We start from the raw sequence: 24,325 nt of genomic DNA, 5'->3' as shown, positions 1-24,325 counted from the left end.
AACAAACTGAATGAGTATTTTGCAGCTATATTCACATGAGAAGTTTGATTTTGTAAAAACTGAGAGCAAAGTGGAGGAGAAATTGTTGAAGTTAAACATAAGAAAGGCATCTGGGGTGGATGGAATCTATCCTGTTATATTAAAGGAGGCAGCAAAGGAAGTAAGCAAAACCTTAGCCATAATTATGAGAGCATCCTTGGACTCAGAGGAGGTCCCCACGGACTGGAGATGTGCAAATGTATCTCCAATTCACAAAGGGGGATCGAAGGGTGACACGAGTAATTACAGACCAGTTAGTTTAACTTCTGTTCCGGGTAAAATAATGGAGTCACTGCTTAAAGATGCATTGCAGGATCATCTAGACAAGACTGCAGCAATAATTCAGACACAGCATGGATTTGTTAAGGGAAAGTCTTGCCTGACAAATTTGATTGGTTATTATGATGTAGTTACAAAGGAACTGGATGCAAAAAATAATTCTGATATCATATACTTGGATTTCAGGAAAGCTTTTGACACTGTTGCGCATGGAAGACTACTGTACAAATTGGAGCAGAATGGTATTAAGGGTAAGTTGCTACAATGGATAAAAGGATGGTTAAGTGGGAGAAGACAGAGGGTGGTAATCAATGGGTGCTGCTCTTCGTGGACTAATGTTATTAGTGGAGTTCCACAGGGTTCGGTGTTGGGTCTGCTGTTGTTTTGTATATTTATCAATGATATTGATGAAGGTATATCAGGCTTAGTGTTGAAGTTTGCAGATGATACAAATGTTGGCAGGGTTGTTAATGACAGTAATGGCAGTGTGCTACTGGAACAGGATCTAGAAAATTTAGGCAGATGGGCTGAAAAGTGGCAACTGAAGTTTAACCTTGACAAATGCAAAGTACTGCATATGGGTAGAAGTAACCCAAGAGAAACGTACCAACTGTGTGGTACTACACTTAAGGTGGAAAAAAATGAAAAAGACCTGGGAGTAATTGTGCAGTCAGATATGAAGTTTTCTGAGCAATGCTGCCAGGGCAGGTCACGGGGTTTTGTCAATGATATATAGGAATTTTGCTAGCAGGGAAAAGGAGGTGATTGTCCCTCTGTATAAGGCAATGGTCAGGCCACACCTTGAGTACTGCATACAGGTCTGGAGGCCTCATTTTAGGAAGGACGTCGATTTGCTTGAGCATGTACAGAGAAGGGCAACAATATTGGTGAGGGGATTGAAGGGATCCTCTCACCAAGAGAGGCTTGAGTTCTGAAAATTGCAGTGCTCGGAGACTAGGCACCTGTGTGGTGATCTGATTGAGGTGTATAAGGCCTTGAATGGGTTGAGCATGCTAAATTCTGATGGGATTCTTCCACTTGTTCAAATTAAGAAAAGACAGATGTAGAATAGATGTGCGGAAATTTGCCTTTAGCCAGCGGGTGGTTAATTGCTGGAACAAACTTTCATCTAACAGGTTGAATAAATTTAAGGAGGAACTGAACAGGCAGTTGGAGGGAATGGTGTGATTTTTTTTTTTTTTTTTGGCTGATGGGCTGAGCTTTTGAGCAAGTGTATGAGCTTTTGCATAAGCTCATACGCTTGCTTTCTTGCATCACATGCCACTACTACTTCCATCTGTTGTTGTGGTAGTTGATAGGTTAAATAGATTTAAGGAGGAACTGGAGAAACATTTAGAGGGAATGGTTGTGTGAAATTTTTTTTTTTTTTTTTTTTTTGGCTGATGCTGCATAAGCTCATACACTTGCTTTCTTGTATCACATGCCACTACTACTATTTTGCAATTAGCTTGTATCCAACTCTCCAGGTTCATTTTCTGCCTACACTAAAGCTCACAGTAATTATAAAGCAGTTATTAATCAGTCAAAACTAGATTTTAAACAGGCTAAGAATAGAAAACTTGCTTCTTGTCCGAATGGTAGTCAAGCATTCAGGTCTCTTGCCAAAATATTTGCTACAGCTTTTGCCCATTTCTATTCCCATCTCTGTCAAAACCAGATGGTTCTACTGCCACTTCAGCCAAACATAAAGCTGACCTGCTAGCATACTACTTTTGTTTCAAATCGTTTATTAATGATCTTGGTAAACCACCTTCCACCATTCCCAATACACTCCATTCAATGCCTCCTGTGGTCTTCCATTAAAAGGGTGCCAGAAGGAATTTGAACAATTTTGATGCTAAGAAAGCTCCAGGTTCTGATGGTATTTCACCACTTGTTTTCAAAACCTGTGCCCCTGAACTTACTCCTGTTCTATGTCACCTTTTTTCACTTTCTTGTTCCAAAGATGCTTTTCCTTCTGCTTGGAAATTTGCTCATATCCAGCCAGTTCCTAAAAAGGGTGACAAATCTCTCCCAATCAATTATCGTCTCATTACAATTACTCCTTGCAATCAAAGGCTTTTGATTTTGTTGGTATAAAGGTCTTATAAATAACTAAATGAATTTCTAAAGTAATGGAAAAATAAATTAACTGGCAACTCTTAAACTATCTAGAAACCTTCCATCTGATTAACAATCGCTAGAATGGATTCTGTCAGTGTCGATCTACTAGTAATATTTTGGTGTATGTTACCCATCTATGGAAAAATTCAATGGATAAGTTTGGGGAAACTCAGGCAGTTGCTCTTGACATTTCAAAGGTTTTTGATCGTGTTAGCATAAAAGTCTTATAAATAAGCCTCTATTTTATGGTTTGCCAACTGTTTTTTTGTAATTGGGCATCCAGTTTTCTCTCTGACCACTCACAGTGGGTAATGGTAGATGGCTGTCTTCTACTTCTCCACTAATGCTGGTGTTTCTGAAAGGGTACTTCTTTCCTCCCATTCTTTTTCTCTTGTATATTTATGACCTTCTTCCGTTGACTAGAAATCCTCTCCATATTTTTGCAGATGACAGCACATTGCATTCCACCTTCCAGTTTGAGAAACCTTGCCCTGTACAAACAGCTTCAACTTCTCAAATATTCACTACCAATTCCTGAAATGCAGATCTCCAGGTAATTCTACAGTGGGGCAAAGATAACTTAGTTGATTTCAATCCTTCTAAAACTCAATCCTGTCATATCTTGCAAAAAGGAATCTTCTACTGCTATGCTTATTTTTGATGACACTCAGATTTCTAGACAAGATCACATATCTCTATTAGGGATTACCTTGACTTCTAATCTCTCTTGGCATAAGTACATTACAAATATTGCTGCCTCTGTATCTAAAAAACTGGGTTTTCTCTTTCACTCTCGGTGTTACTGTTCTTCCAAACTGGTGTTCACTTTGTACAATTGCAAATCTGCCCTACCATGGAATATTGTTTCCGTTGAAAAGAGGCCAATTAGGTTAATTAATGGCTCATCTCTAACAGAGCCTCTACACTCATCTCATAGACATTCTGTTTCTGCTGCATGCATTTTCTATAATCCATGGGCACTGTTCTTCTGAATTGATTTCTATAATTCCCGCTCTCCCTTCCAAACTCACAGAACCAACTTCTCTTCTTCCTCATTTATTCATTCAACTTTGGTTTTCTGGAACAACCTCCCATGTTTCCTGAAAAATTACAGTCTACAGAAATTCAAGTCTAGTGTCAACAGGTATCAAATCAGCCCATGCACAGTACTAAGTGCTGTAGGTTCTAATACCTCTCGTGTTTGGGGGTTTTATAAAAAAAAAACTATTTCCCATGGTCAGCATGCAAGCTCATCATTAGTTTCAATTTGCTAACGTTTTGAAATGCAAATATTATAACAGAAAAATAAAAAGCAAGATAGAGGGGGTGGTAGAAATTTTTGGGCTGTCATAGAGAATTTATTCCTTTTTAAGGTCATTATAACACGCAAAATTAGAATTAAGCTTATGGGAAATTGGCATATTCATCACTATGTGCTGGGACGTTACAAAGATGTTCACTTTAAAGAGCTTCAACTGTATTAAGGTCTCGGCTAGACCCCTTAATAGCCCAGATACTTTAGATATCACAGTCTTTTCAATTGGGCCTGTATACAGTTATACTAAAAGAGGTAAGAACCTCTTTCATTTTGAGAGCATCCTTGGGTTCAGGGGACATGCCTATAGATTGCAGATGTGCAAATGTTTTCCCTATTCACAAGGGGGGGACAAAGAGTGAAGTGAGTAATAACAGACCTGTAAACTTCTGCTTCAGGAAAAATAATGGAGTCAATGATGCAGGATCACTTAATAGATAAGTTACAGATTCAGATAAGTGACAATCACAGCACAGATATGTTAAGGGGAGATGTCATCTGACCAATCTGATTAGCTACTATGACACAATGATAAAGGACTGGATTTCAGTAAAGCTTCTGATACCATTCCATATCAAAGACTACTGTACAAACTGAAGCAATGTTATATTAGGGGCAAGTAACCATTGTGGATAAAGGGATGGTTGAGTGACAAAAGAATCAGAGTATGCTACTACAACAAGATGTACAGAAATCAGGCAGATGAGTTAAAAAGTGAGAGCTGACATTTAAGACTTATAAATGCAAGATATAACATATGGGTAGCAGTAATCCCAGAATAACATAACGATTGGATGGTACCACACCCAAGTTAGTGGAGAATGGAAAAGACTGTACAGCCAGACATGAAGTACTGAGCACAACAGACAGGCTGCTGGGATGGCTCATAGGGTTTTGTCAATTATATATGGGAATTTTACCAGCAGGGATAAGGAAGTGATTATTCCACAGTATAAATCAATGATAAGGTTGCATCTTTGGTTTTTTTAAACCATGTGCCTTATTCAGTGCTAAAATCTGCACAATTCTTAATATCATTTCACTTATTTTCTTTATTATAGTTATCATTTAAAAATGCAAATCTGGATATTCAGTTATTCATAATCAGAAATCAGTGCTGTTTATTACTGGTATACAACAGTGTATTGTTTTCTCTCTAACTCATATATCATCTTGATGAGAAAAATAACTCTGAACCAGTGTTTACCAACCTACGGGATCCAACCCAACTTCGGTTATAGTGGAATCCATGAAAAAATAAAAATAAATAATAATAAATAAAAACAGGTTTCAGTATGTAGCTAGATTTATCCAATAAATTATAGATCCTATTGCTGATACAATAATAATGACCCACCCTACATCCTTCAAACATATCAAAGCTGTATGCAACTTGCATGTTGTATGCTTGTGAGTGTCCAGTTATAGTTGAAGTACAGTGAATTTTTCCATTATTAATTAATTAATTAATTTTGGGCATCAGTATATTTGTAATTTTAGGGGCATCATGATGCTAAATGAATTACAAATATGGCTCACATCCCAAAAAGGCTGGAAATCACTATTCTAAACAATAAATTAATATCTACTACTACTACTATTTATCTGATATACAAAATTTTGAACAGGAATATTCCAATTTAACGTAATTTTTCGCAATATATGCTTGTAGTTTTAATTAAAAAAGTTTAATTTTGATTAGTTTATTGTCAGGAAAAAAAAATCTGCATTACATATTAAACAAAGCTTACTATATTGCATATGGATATATGCTTTCACATTGTAATTTTTTGTTACTGTGGAAATGTTCAATAGAACAGGAGCCTAAGCAATCCAATTTAAAGTTCTTGGACGTTGTGAATCATTATCATTTTATAATAAATATGGCAGTTTGAAAGATCTTTCATCGTGTAATTTTTTGTTACTTACTGTGGAAATTTTCAATATAACAGGGGCACCTCCGTAGCCAGGTGGGAAGGAGCAGCAGTGCATAGCACACGCTTCTTGATTAGACCGGGGTTCGAGCCCGTCACCACCAAATACGGAGAATGCGGAAAGGTCAGGGAATGACCACCGCATATCCCGGAGCAATATGGCCTTAGTTGCTAATGCTCCTAAAAACCAAATAACAAACAACAAACAACAATATAACAGGAGCCTAAACAATTCAATTTAAAGTTCTTGGACATCATGAATCATTATCATCATTTTATAATAAATATGGCAGTTCGAAAGATCTTTCATCATGCACTACCTATTGAAAATGCAGCATTTATTTTTAGCATGGGGTAATGTGAAATGGATAGCAAAAAAACAGAGAAGTGGTTGGGATAACATAGGCAATGATGCATGTACTCAGAAATAGATTATCAGAAGTCAAGATATTGGTTTATTTCAAAATTTTATTAGAGTTCAATGCAGCTTACCCTGATAATGTGGCATGTATCCAGATGAGAACCTAACTCATGCCGAATTCTGATCAAAAGTTGGAAACTGTCAAAGCAGTAGCATTATGAATTCTGCCATGAAACTCACAGTTTCACTTGCATCCTGCTGTTAGAATGTATAAACATTGTTGGTTGTGAATGTCCAGACACAAGTGTAGTGATAAAAGATGCAATGATCTTGGCAGTCATGAAATGGAGTCATAATTACCATGTATTTCCAGGTGTCTGGTACAAATTAGTGTACTCTGAATATCTCTCTTACTGGGGTTGGAGGAGGGGGGGAGTAGCCGAACTGAGCACATGTAAAAAAAAAACACTTTAAGAGTTAACTATTGCTCCATAAGTGCCATTATGCTATCAGTATTTGTTTAGTCAGAATAACTTCTCAAAGCTTTCTATGGACATATGACCTATATGCCTATTTAGGTACACTGATAGTTCCAAAAAGAGCTTTTAATTCAAAAACATATTACATTGTAGAGCTACCTTTTGCCTGTATGACAGCCTCGGCCCTCCCTGGCATACTTTCTGCTAACCCAGATTCACTTCATTCCTCTTGCAAAGCAGCTGGCAGAGTCAATTTTGAAGAAGGACATTCCAGTATGACCCTCACTATATGACATGGAGCATGAGTGTGCTGATACTGATCTGCCCATTTCTGTAGTAGCATCAACATATATTTAGCATTAGTACTGCCACAGTGTTGGCAGGGCATGATTGTCCAAGATAGGTCATGAACTGATTTCACCAATGGAATAATTTCTAACCAGTTGAAACAGCCTTGTACCATCCGACTGCCCTCACCATAATTTATAACAGAGAGGCAATATTCTGGCACATAGTACTCTCTGGGCAATCTATATCCAAATATATCCATCAGAATGAAATACTGGTAGCATGATTTATCACTGCTCTAGAATCCATGAACATCAAGAACAACACCATTCCAAATGCTGGTACATATCAGTTTTGAATACTGGCCTTAGCTGTGCTCCCACTGAACTGAAAGCTGTGTAACTACCAGCAGATGGTGGTCATATTGATGGAGATTCCTTGTACCCCCCCCTCTTTTGGACTTACTCTGTGATGATTTCCACAGACAATACACATGATGCATTAGAAAAACCCTCTTTATGGTTCAAACAGGTTTCACATTTGTGAGGCTGCACAGACTTCTTAATTGACGTACCGCCTACAGTTGCCATCTTTGAATAATATTTACAACAATAGACTAGGAGGTTCAGATGAGTTGCAGGTATGTGTACACATGTAATAGTAGCATGTGATGCAAGAAAGCAAGCATATGAGCTTATTTACAAGAATCCACACAACCATTTCCTCTAAATATTTGTCCAATTCCTCCTTAAATTTATTTAACCTATCAACTTCCACAACGACAGATGGAAGTTTGTTCCAGCAATTAACTACCAGCTGGCTAAAGCCAAATTTCCACACATCTATTCTACAGCTGTCTTTCCTCAATTTGAATTTATGCCCCCTTAGGTTCGTAATCTGAACAAGTGGAAGAATCCCATCAGAATTCAGCATGCTCAACCCATTCAAGGCCTTATACACCTCAATCAGATCACTGCGCAGGTGCTTAGTCACCAGCCACTGCAATTTGCAGAACTTAGGCCTTTCTTCGTAAGAGGACCCCTTCATTCCCCTCACCAATATTTCTGCCCTTCTCTGTACACGCTCAAGCAACTCTGCATTCTTCCTAAAATGAAGTCTCCAGAGCTGTATGTAGTACTCAAGGCGTGGCCTCGCCATTGCCTTATACAAAGAGATAATCACCTCCTTTTCCAAAATTCCTGTATATCATTGACAATACCCCATGACCTGCTCTGGCAACCTGTCTGCATTGCTCAGAAAACTTCATATCTGACAGACTGCACTCCCAGGTCTTTTTCATTTTCTACCACCCTATGTGTAATAATACCACACAACTGATACGTTTCTCTGGGGTTACTTCTACCCATATGCAGTATGGATAGAAGTAACTGAACAACTAAAAAGCACCACATACCCTTAGTTGTTGTTGTAGCAACTGAAGCTACAAAAGCAACTAAAGATAGGCAGTGCCAGTGCATTGCATTTGTAAATTGCTTGCATGCTATGGTCAGGTTGCTTGTTTTGCTATGCTATTTATAAGTCAGGGAGGAAACACCACGGGAATCTTTGCTTCCAAATGTTGAACAAAATGAGTGATACAAATCGAAATACAAGTGGATGCTAAATGTCAGATTTTATAGTTTGCTTCATGTACACCCAATAGGTTGAAAGTTTTTCTGAGAGAAGAAATGTGCAACCCTTCTGCAAACACTCTAATTAGGTATGTATTAAAAAAAAGGCCCATAGGAATTCCTCTCATTTTGACAGAATCTAAACCCAGACCTTTTCACATGGTGTAACCACTGTGCTATCCATGAGGGATGCAACACCACTGGAGTCTTTGTTTCTTAGTTTTGGTGAATTGAATGTACATAATCAGTAATGGTTAGATACTGTTAATAGTAATTAGCTATTAATGCTTTCAACCTATTATGTCTTGAATGTATTCTAGAAGTGCTTGATGCTAGATTGGTGATGTCACCTCTCAGTCCTGTGTAAAGTTCTGTCATTCCTTTCCTGTATTATCTTTCCACTACGGTTACCCCCCCCATCTTCCAGCCATTTATAAATTCTAGATATTGTAGCCTTGAATGATCCTGCATTTTTCATAAATCCTGCTATTGCAGCCCCAGTTTCTCACATACCAACAATAGGTCTTTTTTTTTTTTTTTTTTGAAATTCAGTTCTATCATGTTTTGTCCATGCTTGATCCTGGATTTTCTTGTTGACTGTACTGATTAATTTAAGGTATCAAGGCTAACACGATCATGTCTGTTGTTCTTGGCTTTTAGGGAATATCAGCATCTCAGGCCATACTGCATGTTCTACAGGTGGATAAACCCAAATAACTCGCAGAGGAAAATCTAATTCACCTGGCTTTTTTAGGGAATAAATGAAGAAGAATAAAAATTGGTTCTGTGAACTTGAATCTGGACAGTAAAAGAATGTTGACTGGCTGCGACACGTGTTTGGACTGGTTGAAAAGAGAAAGCAGGAATTACAGAAGCCAATTCAGAGGAACAGTGTCCGTGGAAGTATCTGTAGAAAAGGCATTCAGCAGAAACAGAACATCTATGAGATAGAGAGTGGAAAGACTGTTAGAAATGGGTCATTAATTAACTAAACTGCCTCTTTTGAATGGGGCCTAGAAGCCTGAGAGAGAATTTGGGGGCACTGCCCCAGATGTGGAAACAACATTCAATGGTAGGGCAGATTTGTAATTTGTACAGAGTGAGCAGATGTTTGGAAGAAAGGTAATGCCAGGAGCAAAAGAGAAAACTCGGGGTTTTTTTTGTTTTTTGATGCAGAGGAAGCAATATTTGTGATGTGTTTATGCCAAGAGAAATTAGAAGTTGTCAGGATAATCCCTAATAGAGATATGTGATCTTGAGAAAAATGTGAGTTTCATTGAAGATAACCATAGGAGCAGAAGAATCCTCTTTTGTGAGATATAAGATAACTCTGAGTTTTAGAAGGAATTAAATCAACTAAGTTATCTTTGCCCCACTGGAGATCGGCATTTAAAAATTTGGTAATGGATAGTGGTTGAAGCTGTTTGTGTAGGGCAAGGTTTTTCAAACCGGAAGGTGGATTGCAATGTGCTGTCATCAGCAAAACTATGGATCCAGTCAATGGAAGAAGGTCATTAATATACAAGAGGAAAAGAGTGGGAGAAAGAACTGAACCTTGGGGAACCCCTGCATTAGTGGAGAAATTAGAAGACAGAGAGCCATCTACCATCACCCGCAGTGAGCGGTCAGAGAGAAACCTGGATACCTAATTACAAAAAACAGTCGACAAACCATAAGTTGGAAGCTTATTAGATGATCTTTAAACCAAACTTGATCAAAAGCCTTTGAAATGTCAAGAGCAACTGCTTGAGTGTCACCAATTCAATTTGTCCATAGATGGATAACATAAGCCAATATCTCACCAGTGAATCGACACTAATGGAATTTATACGGGCAATCATTGATCAAATGGAAGGTTTCTAGATAGTTTAGAGGTTGTCAGTTAATGGAAAGTCCATTACTTTAGAAAGAATAGAAGTGCAATAACTGGGTGGGAAATATCTGTCACCCTTTTTAGGGACTGGCTGGATAAGGGAAAATTTCCAAGCAGAAGAGAAAGCACTGGTGGAAAAAGAAAATGTAAAAAAGTGACACAGAATAGGAGTAAGCTCAGGAGTACAGGTTTTGAGAAGCAGCAGAAAAATACCTCAAGACCTGCTACTTTCTTGGTATGAAGACTTCAAGATTTTTCTGACATCCTTTTGACAAAAGATGACAGGAAGCATTGAATGGACCGTACTGGGAATGGTAGGAGGTGGTTTACAAAGATCGTCAATAAACGAGTTAGAAGAAAAGTGCGATGCTAGTAGGTGAACTTTATTATCTTTTGATGAGGTATCAATAGAACCATCTGGTTTTGACAGAGATGGGAATAGAGATGGGCAAAAGTTGTGGCCAATAGCTTTGGCAAGAGACAAGAATGCTTGACTCCATTTGGACAAGAAGCTATTTTTCTACTCTTAGCCTGTTCAAAATCTGGTTTGGACTGATTAATATCTGCTTCACAGTTGTTGTTGTGAGCTTTGACACAGGCAAAAAATGAACCTGGAGATATGGATGCAAGACAACTGCAATATGCAGTTGCATACAAGAATATTCGGAGACATGATCTGAGCAAGTCATAGGTGGTAGATGGCTTTCATCAACCGGTGAAATACCACCACTTTGCTTATTGGAGGCTTGAAGTGGCGAAACCCATGTTTAGTCTCTAGAGCAAAGTTTCCGGCATCCAGGTGATGGAGAAAACAATATTGTGAAGAATCAAATTGATTATTTTGATCAACCATCATTTCAAAAACAGCGTGAAGCACTTAAGAACATATCCAGGTGCAGACATAGGTTCTGACCATGGCCCATTAATTGGTAAAGCGAAATTGAAACGTATAAAAATGAAGAAGGGTAAACAACGGATTGACCTACAAAAATTGGAGAACAAGGATATTAAAAAGAAGATTGATGACTCATAGCGAAGGAACTGGATTATAGCCTCCCAGAAGATATAAATGAAAGTTGGAGATCAATTAAAGATGCTGTGTTTAATTAGCTGAAAGATGCACCTTTAAAAGCAAAACAGAAGTGGATAATGAATGATAACTAGAACTGATGGAAAAGAGAAGGCAGAATAAAAATAACCCAACAGAATACAAAAAAATTAAAACAAAAATTAAGAAGAAAATAAAAGGAGGAAAAGAAAACTGGATGAGGTCCAAATGTGAAGGAACTGAGAAACTGGAATCCTTACATCACCAATTCAACAAGCATAAATTCTTGAAAGAGGCATTAGGACTACAATACAAAATTAGTAGAAGAATACTAAAAAAGAAGAATAGAAAAATTGCAGTTTCAATTTAAGAAAAATTTGAGTGCTGGCAAGAATATATCAGAGAACTGTTTGATGCAACAGCAATGTTTAACAGATCAGAAAATGTGGAAGGACCGAGTATCGTGGAGGAAGAAGTGATCTTAGCTGTTAAATAGGCTAATCCCAAAAAGGCAAATGGTCCTGACAAAATTCCAACAGAACTATTAAAGATAATAAAGGTGGAGGTATTGGTTGGTCTGCTCAAAAAGATTTATGATACTAGAAAAATTCCTAGAGAATAGTTGAGATCGCTTTTCATACCCATACCGAAATGTGCAAATGCAAATAGTTGTTCTCAATTTATAACAATTAGATTGATGAGTCATGCATTTAAGATACTTCTAAGGATTATACACAACTGAATTTATAAAAGATGTGAGAAAACACAGTGATTCTCAATTTGGCTTCCAACAAGGACTGGGTACCAGGGAAGCCCTGTTTGCAGTTCAGACTCTAGTAGAAAGATGTCAAGATGTAAACCAAGAGGTATTCATCTGCTTCTTGGATTATGAGAAAGCCTTTGATCATGACAAATTGTTCCAAATCTTAGAGAAGATTGGAATTGATAGCAATGACATCAGAATAATAGTGAAATTATATTGGGGACAATCAGCAAAGATATGTATAGAAGGAGAAGAATCGGAAGAGAATGAAATTAAAAGAGGAGTTCATCAAGATTGTATTCTATCACCTATATTGTTCAACGGGTATGCTAAAGAAATTTTTAAAGAAACTTTAGAGGGATGTATAGAAAGGATAAAGATTAATGGCAATACAATAAATATAATCAGATATATAGATGATACTATATTGCTGGCCAGCTCTGAGAAGGATTTACAAGCATTAATGGATAGGGTTAACAGAATAAGTGAAAATTTTGGTCTGAAGTTAAACATCAAGAAAACAAAATTTATGATTATCAGTAAGAAAGAAGTGTGAACAAATATTACAATCAATAATGAAATTGAAAGGGTTAAAAGTTATCGCTATCTTGGATGTATGCTGAGCGAGGACTGGGACCATTCTATTGAAGTATGCTCAAGAATTGAACAAGCACGTGCAGCCTTCCTTAAAATGAAGAATCTTCTATGCCACAGTGATCTTACGCTTCCTTTAAGAACAAGAATATTGAGATGTTTTGTCTTTTCTGTCCTCCTTTATGGAGCTGAGGCCTGGACACTGACAAAGAAGACCCAGAATAAGTTAAATGCTTTTGAGATGTGGAGTTACAGACAAATGTTAAGAGTGTCATGGATTGATAAGATAAAGAATGATGACATCATGAGATGAATGAAGAAAAAGACAGAAATAACGAACACCATTAAGGAGAGAAACTAAAATATTTAGGACATATGATGTTGCAATTGATAATCCAGGGCAAGATCAATGGGAAAAGAAGGAAATCTTGGTTGGCAAATTGCAAAGAGTGGTATGATCAGAGTAATGAGGGTTTGTTTAGGGCTTCTGCCTCACATTTATCCATTGCAAAGATGACAACCAACCTCTGCAAAGAGATGGCACACTGAAGAAGAATAAGAATCAACTGATAATATATATTTCTGTCAGAAAAAGTACATGAGGTTTGGAAAACTAAGTAGAAATAGACATCACTGAGATTGGAACTGAGACCATGTATAATTTTTAAATGAATAAGGAAGTGTTTGGGAGGTTTAGATCTTTTTGCAATAGGTTTGATCTATTAGTTTTACAATTCATGATGTATCCAGTAGTAAGAAAAGTTGAGGAGGTAAGTAATGAGTATATTCTTGCATAAACAATGTAAGAATATACTCAGCCACTTGATATAACATGGCTTTGTTATCTGGATAGATTTATGTCTATATTTTATGATTAGCCACTCTGATTTTTTTTTTTTTTTTTTTTTTTTGCGACACTGTTTGTTGCCACCAGTGCCAGGTTAAGCATTGCTCTGTTCTGCTGATGTGAGGGGTCTGTGATGTGATTTGATCACAGACCCCCTCTTCCAATGAATGAGTGGTGAAACCAGTATACTGACATGGAGGATATAACCATACAGCATAATTCTCTGATTTAAATGTTTACCCTGCACCATGTTAATGCAGATAAGGTAAGGTCTGTGAGCATGTTTAACATCGATCAACAAATTTTACTTTACCTTATTCTTAGGTTTGATATAATTTTATTACTATAGAAAGAGAGAAATGTATTTTTTTGGACTGATGCTATGATGAGGTTGTGTTGTATTTTAAATTTCTACTTATTTACTTGAATATCTCATATATATGAAGAAGTCATAATATTTTACTGATTTTTATTATTTAAAGAAATTACATTAAATTTCAGATCATACAGATCTGTGGAGAAGAAAACAAAGTGTTATCTGTTACTGAGCCTAGTCCATGTGATTACAAATTAGAATTCAGCACACCTGCCATGTGCTCAACTCTTCCTCCTGAAATTCTCGAAACACTGGATGAAATGCAATTTGATATTTAATACAAATTTACAGTGGTGTGCTATACTCTGATTTTTTAAAAGTGCAATGTATGTTAGTGAATGTATTTAACATACAATAATAATTTTCTCCCCCCAAAAAAAGTTTCTGTCATTATTTTATCTTGTGATGGTTAACTGACAAAGCCCAAAGCAGTACGTAAAGCTGAATATGCAGAATACTAATGGTACATGTTAGCTGCAAGGTTAATTCAACTTCTTTAATTTTAGACAAAAAAAATGCCTTAATATACATTGTCAATAAAATCATTATAAAAATAATCCTTTGACCTAATGCCTGGCATGCTGATGTTGTTTTGAGGAGAGAAATAATTGAACTTTGTTCAATATTATGTCAGGGTGGGAAGTTGCATTAACCAATCTTTTAAATATCACCGTTCTACATTAAGCTGGTTAACACCTCTAAAGCAATGCAGTTTTTTTGCTTTTTCAAATTACCAGCAGGAGGCTCCAACTCTCCTGACATACTTGCACACAGCATTAACATTAGCCTCTGTTTAGCTATTTTTCCTCCACTGCAAGTTTCACATACTTAGTATTAGTAGTGGCAAATGATGTAAGAAAGCAAGCTTGTACAGGATCAGCCAAACAAAACCCTTCCAATATCACCTGTACATCCCCTCTAATAGTCTGTGTAGCTCTTCCCTGGATTTATTCAAACTATCCATTTCCACAACACCAGATGGAAAGTTGTTCCAACAATTAACTATCTTGGCTGAAGAGAGAGAGCGAGATTTTTCTTTAAAGTGTTCCTTTGCTCTGATTAACACAATTCTATCAGGAGATACTGCAGCCAAAATACTAGATACCGCAGTTGAAAATAGCTCTCTCTCTCTCTCTCTCTGAAATTAACTTACTGAGATTGAATGGCTCTAAATGAAGAAACTTTTAAGAATTTCACCAGTCTCTAATCTGACCTTTCCAAATAAGTGGCTGCTATCAATAGTACTGATAGTTTCATGAAACTGTTAAAGTGCTGTTGATCTGTTAAGTGTAGATCTCACACGATTGGTCATGTGGAAGGTAGTGTCAGCTCTCGCTGACCTCACTAATCATGATTGACTGGGTGTATGCTGTTCTAGCTGGTAAGCCACAGTGACAATATGAACTCAATACTTTTGCTGAGAATTGTAAAGAAGGGAAAAAATTTTTGAATAGCATTTATAAATAAATAAATAAAAAAAATAAAAATAAAAAAACCATAATACACTTTGCTGAAGAATCACTATTCTTTCCATGAATTGTAAGGGATAAAAACTTACACAACATTTTTGAAATTCTTAAATTCTTACACAAAATAACAGGCAAAATTATCAATAAAAAAGCAAAACCCTGTGTGGAAATAAAAATGCAGGATTCTGAGTTTACTGATAGCAATAAAAATTCTTGAATAGGAGCTACTGTCTCCTATTCAAGAATCTGTATTTAGAATGGTAACCAAAATGAACGGAGGGCTTTCTCTGAAAGGAAATTTGCAAGTACAAATTATATAAGCATGATCATTGATTCCATTAAGATTGAAAGTATAGGTTCTTTATTTTATTGATTCTAGCATAGTAACATGGATTTGAGAGACACTAAAGACTTTTAGCCATAAACTGTTTAAAAGCTGTGAACTAAAAATAATTTTGCTGCTGCCAGGTTACCCTGTTCATGAAAGGTACTGAAGGGTCACAGCTTCACTGACTTCAATTTCATTGCAAGGATTTTTTTTTTTTTTTTATTTTTAAATTTCTTTGTGGTAAAAAACTTTTAAATCTCATATATCCTAAAAACTATGTGGGTTAACAATAAACTGAAAATGCATATATTCTTATACCACTCCAGATGGTTTTCGATGTGTGTAAACTAATAGCTGTTTTTAACTCAGTTTTTTTATATTGATTTTAACAATTTATTAATTTTTTTCTATCGTGTACTGTTTTTTCACAAATCACTTAAAATGTGCTGCCACTTTATTAGGTACATCCCTGCTGTGCACACAAATGGTTTGTCCCACAATGTTGCAAGTCACATGACCACAGTTGTGGATATAAATGCAGCAGAACAACCTTTCTAGTATCAGTTAAGCATACAAACTGTAGCAAGAATGGGGAAAAGGAGCGATCTAACAGACTTCGAACGTGGCATAGTAGTAGTAGGTAGCATCTCTGAAACGGCAGTTCTCCTGAACTTTTCATGCACCACAGTTTCAAGGGTGTATTGAGAATGGTGCAACGAACAGAAAACATCCTCTCAACGGCACTCCTGTGGAAGAAAATCGCTTGTTGATGAGAGAGGTCAGAGGAGGATGGCTAGAATTGTGCAAGCAAACAGATGGGCCACAATGTCACACATCACATCAGAATACAACCTTGGTGCGCAGAACAAAATATCGCAATGGACCACTAGTCACACTTTGTTGCAAATGGGCTACAATAGCTGACGGCCACATTGCGTACCTTTGTTATGAATGAAGAACAAGAGAGCACACCTCCTGTGGGCACAGCAACACCAGCACCGGACTATCGAGGATTGGAAAACAGTTGCTTGGTCTGTCGAGTCAAAAGTTCCTGGTGCGTCATGTTGATGGAAGGCTCAGAATTTGGCAAAAACAACATGAATCCATGGACCCGTCACGTCTGACAACTACTGTGCAAGGTGGTGGGGGCAGTGTTATGGTGTGGGGAATGTTTTCTTGGCACACGTTGGGTCCATTGATAGCCATAGATTCATATGTGAATGCCACATCATACCTAAACATCCTTGTTGACCAAGTGCATCCATTCATGTTGACATTTTATCCTCAGTCAGATGGTTACTTCCAGCAGGATAATGTGCCAATGCACAAAGCCCGAATCACTATGGAATGATTCCAGGAACGTGACAATGACTTTTCTTTGCTGCAGTAGCCCGTTCAGTCCATGGATCTCAATCCTATTGAACATCTTTGGAATGAGCTGGAAAGGGCTGTTCACTGCAGGCCTACACCTCCATCGAATCTCAAGGAACTGAGTGATACACTCATGTCTGCATGGTACTCCATTCCTGCAAAACGTTTTCATCATCTTGTTCAATCCATGCCTAGATGAATTCAGGCTGTTATGAAGGTTAAGGAGGCTCAAAACACTACTAGGTAGGTGTACCTAATAAAGTGGCAGCACAGTACCTAATAAAGTGGCAGCACATGAGTTGTATTAAGTTAGGAGTAAATGCTGAGAATTTGCAAACTAAATCTCCACATGTTGGCAACAGTGATGTCATCAATATCATTGATAAAGGATATCGATGAAAGTATATCAGGTTTAATGTCCAAGTTTTCAGATGATACAAAGGTTGGCAAGGTTGTTAAAGACAGTAATGACAGTATGCTACTCCAACTGGATCTAGGTAAGTTGGGAAAATGGGCTGAGAAGTGGCAACTGCAGTTTAACATTGACAAATGCAAAGTACTGCATATGGGTAGCAGTAACCGAAGAGAAACATATCAGGGAAGTGGAAAGTGAAAAAGACCTGGGGGTAATTGTGCAGCCAAATATGAAATTCGCTGAGCAGTGCAGATGGGCTGCCAGGGCAGGTCATGGAGTCTTGTCAATGATATATAGGAATTTTACTAGCAGGGACAGGGAGGTGATAATCCCGTTATACAAGGCAATGGTCGGGCCACATCTAGAGTACTGTGCGTAGGTCTGGAGGCCTCATTTTAGGAAGGATGTAGAGTTGCTAGAACAAGTACAAAGAAGGGCAACAAGATTGGTGAGAGGAACAAAGGGGTGCTCTTACCAAGAGAGGCTTAAGTTCTGCAAAATGCAGCACCTGGAGAGTGCTCTCAATCAGATCACCTGCGAGGTGATCTGATTGAGGTATATAAGGCCCTGAATGGGTTGAGCAAGCTGAATACTGATGGAATTCTTCATCTTGCTCAGACTAAGAACCTGAGAGGGCACAGTTTCAAATTGAGGAAAGATAGTTGTAGATTATTAGAATATTACAGCTTGAAGGACAGGGTGGATGCCCTCAAAGGATTAAAAGTGAGGGGCCCATCAAGCTCTCAGCTGCCCACACCAATGCCAGAGCTTGCACTTGGTCATAGCGCAACACAGTGGCAGCCCCCAAGGCAGAATGCACTGGTCCAAAGGGAACTAGTAGTTGTTGGTGACTCTATTGTCAGGGAAACGGGAAACATGCTTTGTAAAAAGGATAGGTGGAACAGGACCAGGGTATGTCTGCCAGGGGCAAAGGTTGATGATGTTGTAGAGCGGATATCATCTTTTAAGGGCACAAAAGGTGATATAGTTGTACACGTTGGCACTAATGATATTAAGAGTAGGAGACCGGCGGAATTACTTAACAAGTACAGGTCACTGTTGAAAAAAAGCCGTGAATTAGGGTTGAATTTGAAAGTGTCTGCAATTCTGCCCAGACACGATAGGAGGGAGTATACGATGAGAGCCTTGTCGATCAATTCGGCCCTGGAAAGATTGTGCAAGGCTCAAGGGGTAGAATTTTTTTCAGCCTGGTCTGTACTTGTTAACAGGAGAGACTGCTTCTACAGGGATGGAATACACTTAAATAGAAAGGGTGCAAGAATGTTTGCTGATGCTATCGAGGCAGTGTTAGGTGGGTCGGAAAACTGCTAGATTGGGGGGATACAAGGACTAATAGATTAACAGTAGCCACTGGCAGAGGTGAAAGTGATTCTTGCACTGCTTCTATTGGAATGAGCAGCAGCCTGGAAAATAAGATGCAGGATATTTCAGAGACTGCTGGGATTACTTGCGTGTACACCAATGCTAGGAGTTTAGTAAATAAATTTGATTAATTTGAGGTATCGCTCAAAACATCAAAGGCAGATATTTTTGGGATTTCAGAGACGTGGTGTCACATAGATATAAGGAATGCAGAACTGGAATTTGGGGAGTACAATGTCTACAGAAAGAATAGACAGGATAGGAAGGGAGGAGGGGTTATGCTATTAGTTAAGAAATACATAAAATCCAACGAAGTGAAGCCAGTCGACATCGCTGGACAGTGCAGTGTCGAGTCAGTTTGGTGTGACATAAGCATTGGGAGATCAAAATTGAGAGTAGGAGTGTGCTATAGGCCTAATGACTCTGATGAGTATAATAAGAAACTGTACAGGGAAATAGAGTGGGCCAGTAAATCAGAGAGTCTTATAATGGGAGATTTTAATTTCCCAGATATTGACTGGAATTTGGGGGCTGGTCACTCACACACCAGCATGGCTTTTGTGGATTTATTGGATGATTGTTTTCTACATCAGCATGTTCGGGAGGCAACTAGAGGGAGTAATATTCTTGATTTGATTATCAGCAGTGATTCTTCATGCATTAAGAATCTGCAGATAAATGAACCACTAGGTGGCAGTGATCACAGTGTGCTGAAGTAGGATTTACTCAAAGAGGTAACTACCATTAGGGGTAAAGGGAAGGTTTATTGCTTTCGTAAAGGCGACTACGATGGACTGAGACAGTATTTAAATTCTATACAGTGGGACCAACTGATGATGTTACCAACAGCAAATTCAAAATGGGAAGCATTTAAAGAACTTATCTTGGAAGCTACTAGGCTTTACATACCAACTAAGAAATATTGTTCAAGGTTTAGGCCTAAATGGATGTCAGTTGAACTAATGAGACATATGGCAGAGAAGAAAAATGCATGGGATACATACAAATTAACACGTGACACAGAAGCCTATGATAGATACAAGTCGATCTGTAACCAAGTTACAAAGGAGGTTAGGCAGGTGAAGGCAGATTACGAGATATCTTTGGAAAGGGATGCAAAGAAAAACAGCAAAGAGTTCTTTACTTATGTAAACTCTAGAAGGAATGGGATGAATCAGATTGGTCCACTGGATATCGATGGGTCAACTGTTGATGATCCTGCTCAGGTAGCTAACAAACTAAATGAATATTTTGCATCGACATTCACACATGAGGAGTTATTCAGCGAGGGGAATGCCAGAGGTGTATTCAACTCTGGCAGTAAGCTAGAGAATCTTGTAATCTCTGAGAGTAAAGTGGAGGAGAAATTGTTGAAGATAAACACAAGAAAGGCACCTGGGGTGGATGGGATCTATCCAGTTATATTAAAGGAGGCAGCAAAGGAAGTAAGCAAACCCATAGCCATAATTATGAGAGCTTCTCATAATTATGGCTATGGGTTCATATGGACTCAGGGGAGGTACCCATGGACTGGAGATGTGCAAATATGACCCCAATTCACAAAGGAGGATCAAAGGCTGACACAAGTAATTATAGACCTGTGAGTTTAACTTCTGTTCCCAGAAAATTAATGAAGGCACTGGTTAAAGAAGCACTGCAGGATCATCTAGACAAGATTTCAGTTATAGCTCGGACACAGCATGGTTTTGTTAAGGGTAAGTCTTGCCTGACCAATTTGACTGGATACTATGATGCAGTCACAAAAGAACTGGATGCAGGGAATAACTTTGATATTATATACTTGGATCTTAGAAAGGCTTTTGATACTGTTGCACATGGAAGACTGCTGCACAAATTGGAGCAGTGTGGCATTGGAGGCAAATTGCTGCTATGGATAAAGGGGTGGCTGAGGGGGAGAAGACAGAGAGTGGTAATCAATGGACACTGCTCATCGTGGACTATTGTTATTAGTGGAGTCCCTCAGGGTTCAGTATTGGGTGCATTATTGTTTTCTGTATTTATAAATGATATTGATGATGGTATATCAAGCTTAATAATGTCCAAGTTTGCAGACGATACGAAGGTTGGCAGGGTTATTAAGGACATTACTGACACTATGCTGCTGCAACAGGATCTGGAAAGGTTGAGCAGATGGGCTGAGAGGTGGCAAATGAAGTTTAACATTGACAAATATAAAGTACTACATATAGGCGCCTCCGTAGCCAGGTGGGAAGAAGCAGCAGTGCGTAGCACAGGCTTCTTGATTAGACCGGGGTTCCAGCCCGTCACCACCAAATACGGAGGATGCGGAAAGGTCAGGGAATGACCACCGCATATCCCGGAGCAATATGGCCTTAGTTGCTAATGCTCCTAAAAACCAAATAACAAATAACAAAACAGTACTACATATGGGAAACAGCAACCCCAGAGCGACGTATCAACTCTGTGGTACTACACTGACAGTGGTAGAGAATGAAAAGGACCTGGGGGTTGTTGTGCAGGCAGATATGAAGTTCTCTGAGCAGTGCGGACGGGCTGCAAGAGTAGCTCATGGTGTATTGTCAATGATATATAGGAATTTTTCTAGCAGGGATAAGGAGGTGATTATTCCCTTGGCAATGGTCAGACCACACCTAGAGTACTGTATACAGGCCTGGAGGCCTCATTTCAAGAAGGATGTAGAGCTGCTGGAACGAGTACAGAGAAGGGCAACAAGATTAGTGAATGGAACAAAGGGGTGCTCTTACGAAGAAAGGCTTAAATTTTGCAAATTACAATGTCTGGAGACTAGGCACCAGCGAGGTGATCTGATAGAGGTGTATAAAGTCTTGAATGGTTTGAGCATGCTCAATGCTGATGGGATTCTCCCTCTTGCTCAGAATAATCACCTGAGAGGGCATAAATTCAAATTGAGGAAAGACAGATGTAGGATAGACGTGCGGAATTTGCATTTAGCCAGCAGGTGGTTGGTTAGTGGAAGTTGATAGCCTAAATAAGTTTAAGGCTCAGCTGGACAGGTATTTCGAACGAACAGAGGGGTGAAGGGGAAGTGGTTATTTTATTTTATTTTTTATTTATTTTATTTTTTTTTGGCTGATGCTGCATAAGCTTGCTTTCTTGCATCAAATGCCTCTACTAATGCTAATGCTAATATATGTGCGTAAATTTGCCTTTAGCTAGCGGGTAATTGATTGGTGGAACAAGCTTCCGTCTTTTGTTGTGGACGCTAATAGTCTAAATAAATTTAAGGCTGATCTGGACGGGCATTTGGAACGAATGGAGGGATGAAATGGGAGGGTTTTTTTTTTTTTTTTTTTTTTTGGCTGATGCTGCATAAGCTTGCTTTCTTGCATCATATGCCTCTAATAATGCTAATGCCTTTAGCCATTTGTTTCTTGATCTTGAGAGCTCCATGCAGGTGTTTATCAGTGTGAGCTCAGTTTATTTTTGAGGTTATTGTGTCAAACTTGTGCTGAAAAGTGAGTAAAATGTCTTCACACAAGTGTTTGAACAATCCAAACTTATTTTGTTATATTTGTGCAAGTTATATAGTTCTCAAACAAAGACAAGATATTACAGAATTTGTAAAAATTATGTATTGTGCTTATTTTGCAATGAAACTCGGTGAACAAGATAAACAATAGGCTCCACAAAAAAATTTGCCAAACCTGTGTTGAAGCATTGAGATTATGGAAAAATGGTAAAAAGAAGGCTAAGCCATTTGCAATTCCACTGCCATTAGACAAGTCCCACATGGCAACAACCTGCTGATTCCTCACCCTCCACTTATATTGGAAAATGTAGCAGCAGAAAGTGCTGAAAGTGAAGTTTCTGATGATGGAACTGAAGTTTACATGCCTGGAGACATTGAGTCCAGTCCTCAACTGTTGATCTGTTAAGAGATTTAAATTTGCCAAAGGATGAAGACTTAATTCAAAAAATCTTCTAGCACATGGGATGTTTTTCTCATGGTACAGACACAGAGAACAAGAACTAGTCCCCCACTTTTCTGAAGATGGTTCTATGTTTTTTTTTTTTTTTTTTCAGTAATATAAATGATTTAATGAACTATTTAAGAATTAGTTACAATCCTACACAGTGGAGACTTTTTATTGACTCATCAAAGAGGAGTCTCAAAGGTGTGTTGCTCCACAATGGAAATAAATATGGGTTAATTCCAGTAACTCACTCTATGTATTTGAAAGAAACATATGAGAACTTGAAGAAGTTGGTGACAAATATTAAGTATAAAGAACATGGCTGGTTGGTCTGTGCTGTCTTTAAAGTGATAGGCATATTACTTGGACATAGTGTTGATTCTAGAAAAAAGGTCCTGCACACCGGGATTATTTCATTATGAAATAATATTGTACCAACCAGCAAACTGTTGAAAAATTAATAACTTTAATCTGAGAATTTAATTATGTATACATATAAAATTAAAATAAAAACTGAGAATTGTGTAAATAAAAGTGGCAAAAAAGGGCTTTTATTTATATGTATATATAATTAAATTCTCAGATAAAAGTTATTTATTTTTAAACAGTTTTCTGGTTGGCACAATATTAGTATTGATTGTCAAACAGCACTGGGGGGGGGAGTCCTCCCCCAACTCCTTGGATAGCAATTTTGCTCCACAAAAATGCCTTGTTTTTTGTGTGAGTGGGATAGTCAGGCAAGAAATGTCAAGGTCTGACCAAAGAAGGGCAGTCTGTTGCCTGGATCAAAGAACATTGTTCATAAACTACTGGTAGATCCCAAAACTGTCTTCTTTGCACATCAAACTGGGGTTTGATGAAACAGATTGTGAAACTTTTATTCAGGAAAGTACCTTGCTTCCACCTACCTTTGTACTAAATTCCCATTGTTGGACTTCATATTTGCAAACTGATGAAGGACTGAGATTTTGAGGGAACTATGAATAAAAGAGAAAAACAGGCATGGATTAGCTTCAGGTCTGTTATTAAGAAATCCTTAGGGAACAACAAGGATCCAGACTACAAAAATATAGTTTAAAATATGTTAGCAAACTTCAAGAAGCTTGGCTACAACATTAGTGTCAAGGTACAATTTTTAGACTCCCACATTGACTACTTCCCAGAAAATGTAGGTTTCACCAGGACAGTAAAGACATGGAGACAAGGTACCAGGGGAGGTGGAATGTCAACATGATGGCTGACTATTGTTGGATGCTAAAGAGGAACTGTAAAGTAGAAAAGTAGAAAGATCTGCAAGAAAATCAAAGAAATGAAAAATTGACCCATTGTAGATCAGTTTTTAAATGAGAGGTGTGTTTATATTTAAATACAGTACATGTTTTCAACATGTATTTAAATGTAAGTCTGGTAAAAGTGTCATTTTGTTATAATTTCAGTGCACAAATTCTGCCAAAATTAATAAAAATTTGT

General features: G+C 38.0%; 2 protein-coding genes across 14 annotated transcripts in view; one reads left to right on the top strand and one right to left on the bottom strand.

Annotated features, from left to right (window-relative positions):
• Positions 1-14,331, top strand: part of LOC150090760 (glucosidase 2 subunit beta-like) — a 213,876-nt gene extending 199,545 nt beyond the window's left edge. For both annotated transcript variants that reach the window (XM_090372539.1, XM_090372533.1), the window contains exon 16: positions 14,077-14,331. In XM_090372539.1, the coding sequence (XP_090228665.1) occupies positions 14,077-14,229 (153 nt within the window). In that variant the 3' untranslated portion in view covers positions 14,230-14,331. The remainder of the gene's footprint in view (positions 1-14,076) is intronic.
• The window catches only part of Cdk12 (Cyclin-dependent kinase 12), a 621,218-nt gene that overhangs the window by 34,159 nt on the left and 562,734 nt on the right, over positions 1-24,325 (bottom strand). The gene's annotated exons all lie outside the window — the stretch shown is intronic.

Source organism: Mastigoproctus giganteus, chromosome 1 (genome assembly GCF_048544385.1).
Source record: "Mastigoproctus giganteus isolate SK-2022 chromosome 1, ASM4854438v1, whole genome shotgun sequence".
Lineage (NCBI taxonomy): Eukaryota > Metazoa > Arthropoda > Arachnida > Uropygi > Thelyphonidae > Mastigoproctus > Mastigoproctus giganteus.
Note: the sequence above shows the minus strand (reverse complement) of the source record. Positions and strands in the feature narration are given on the sequence as shown.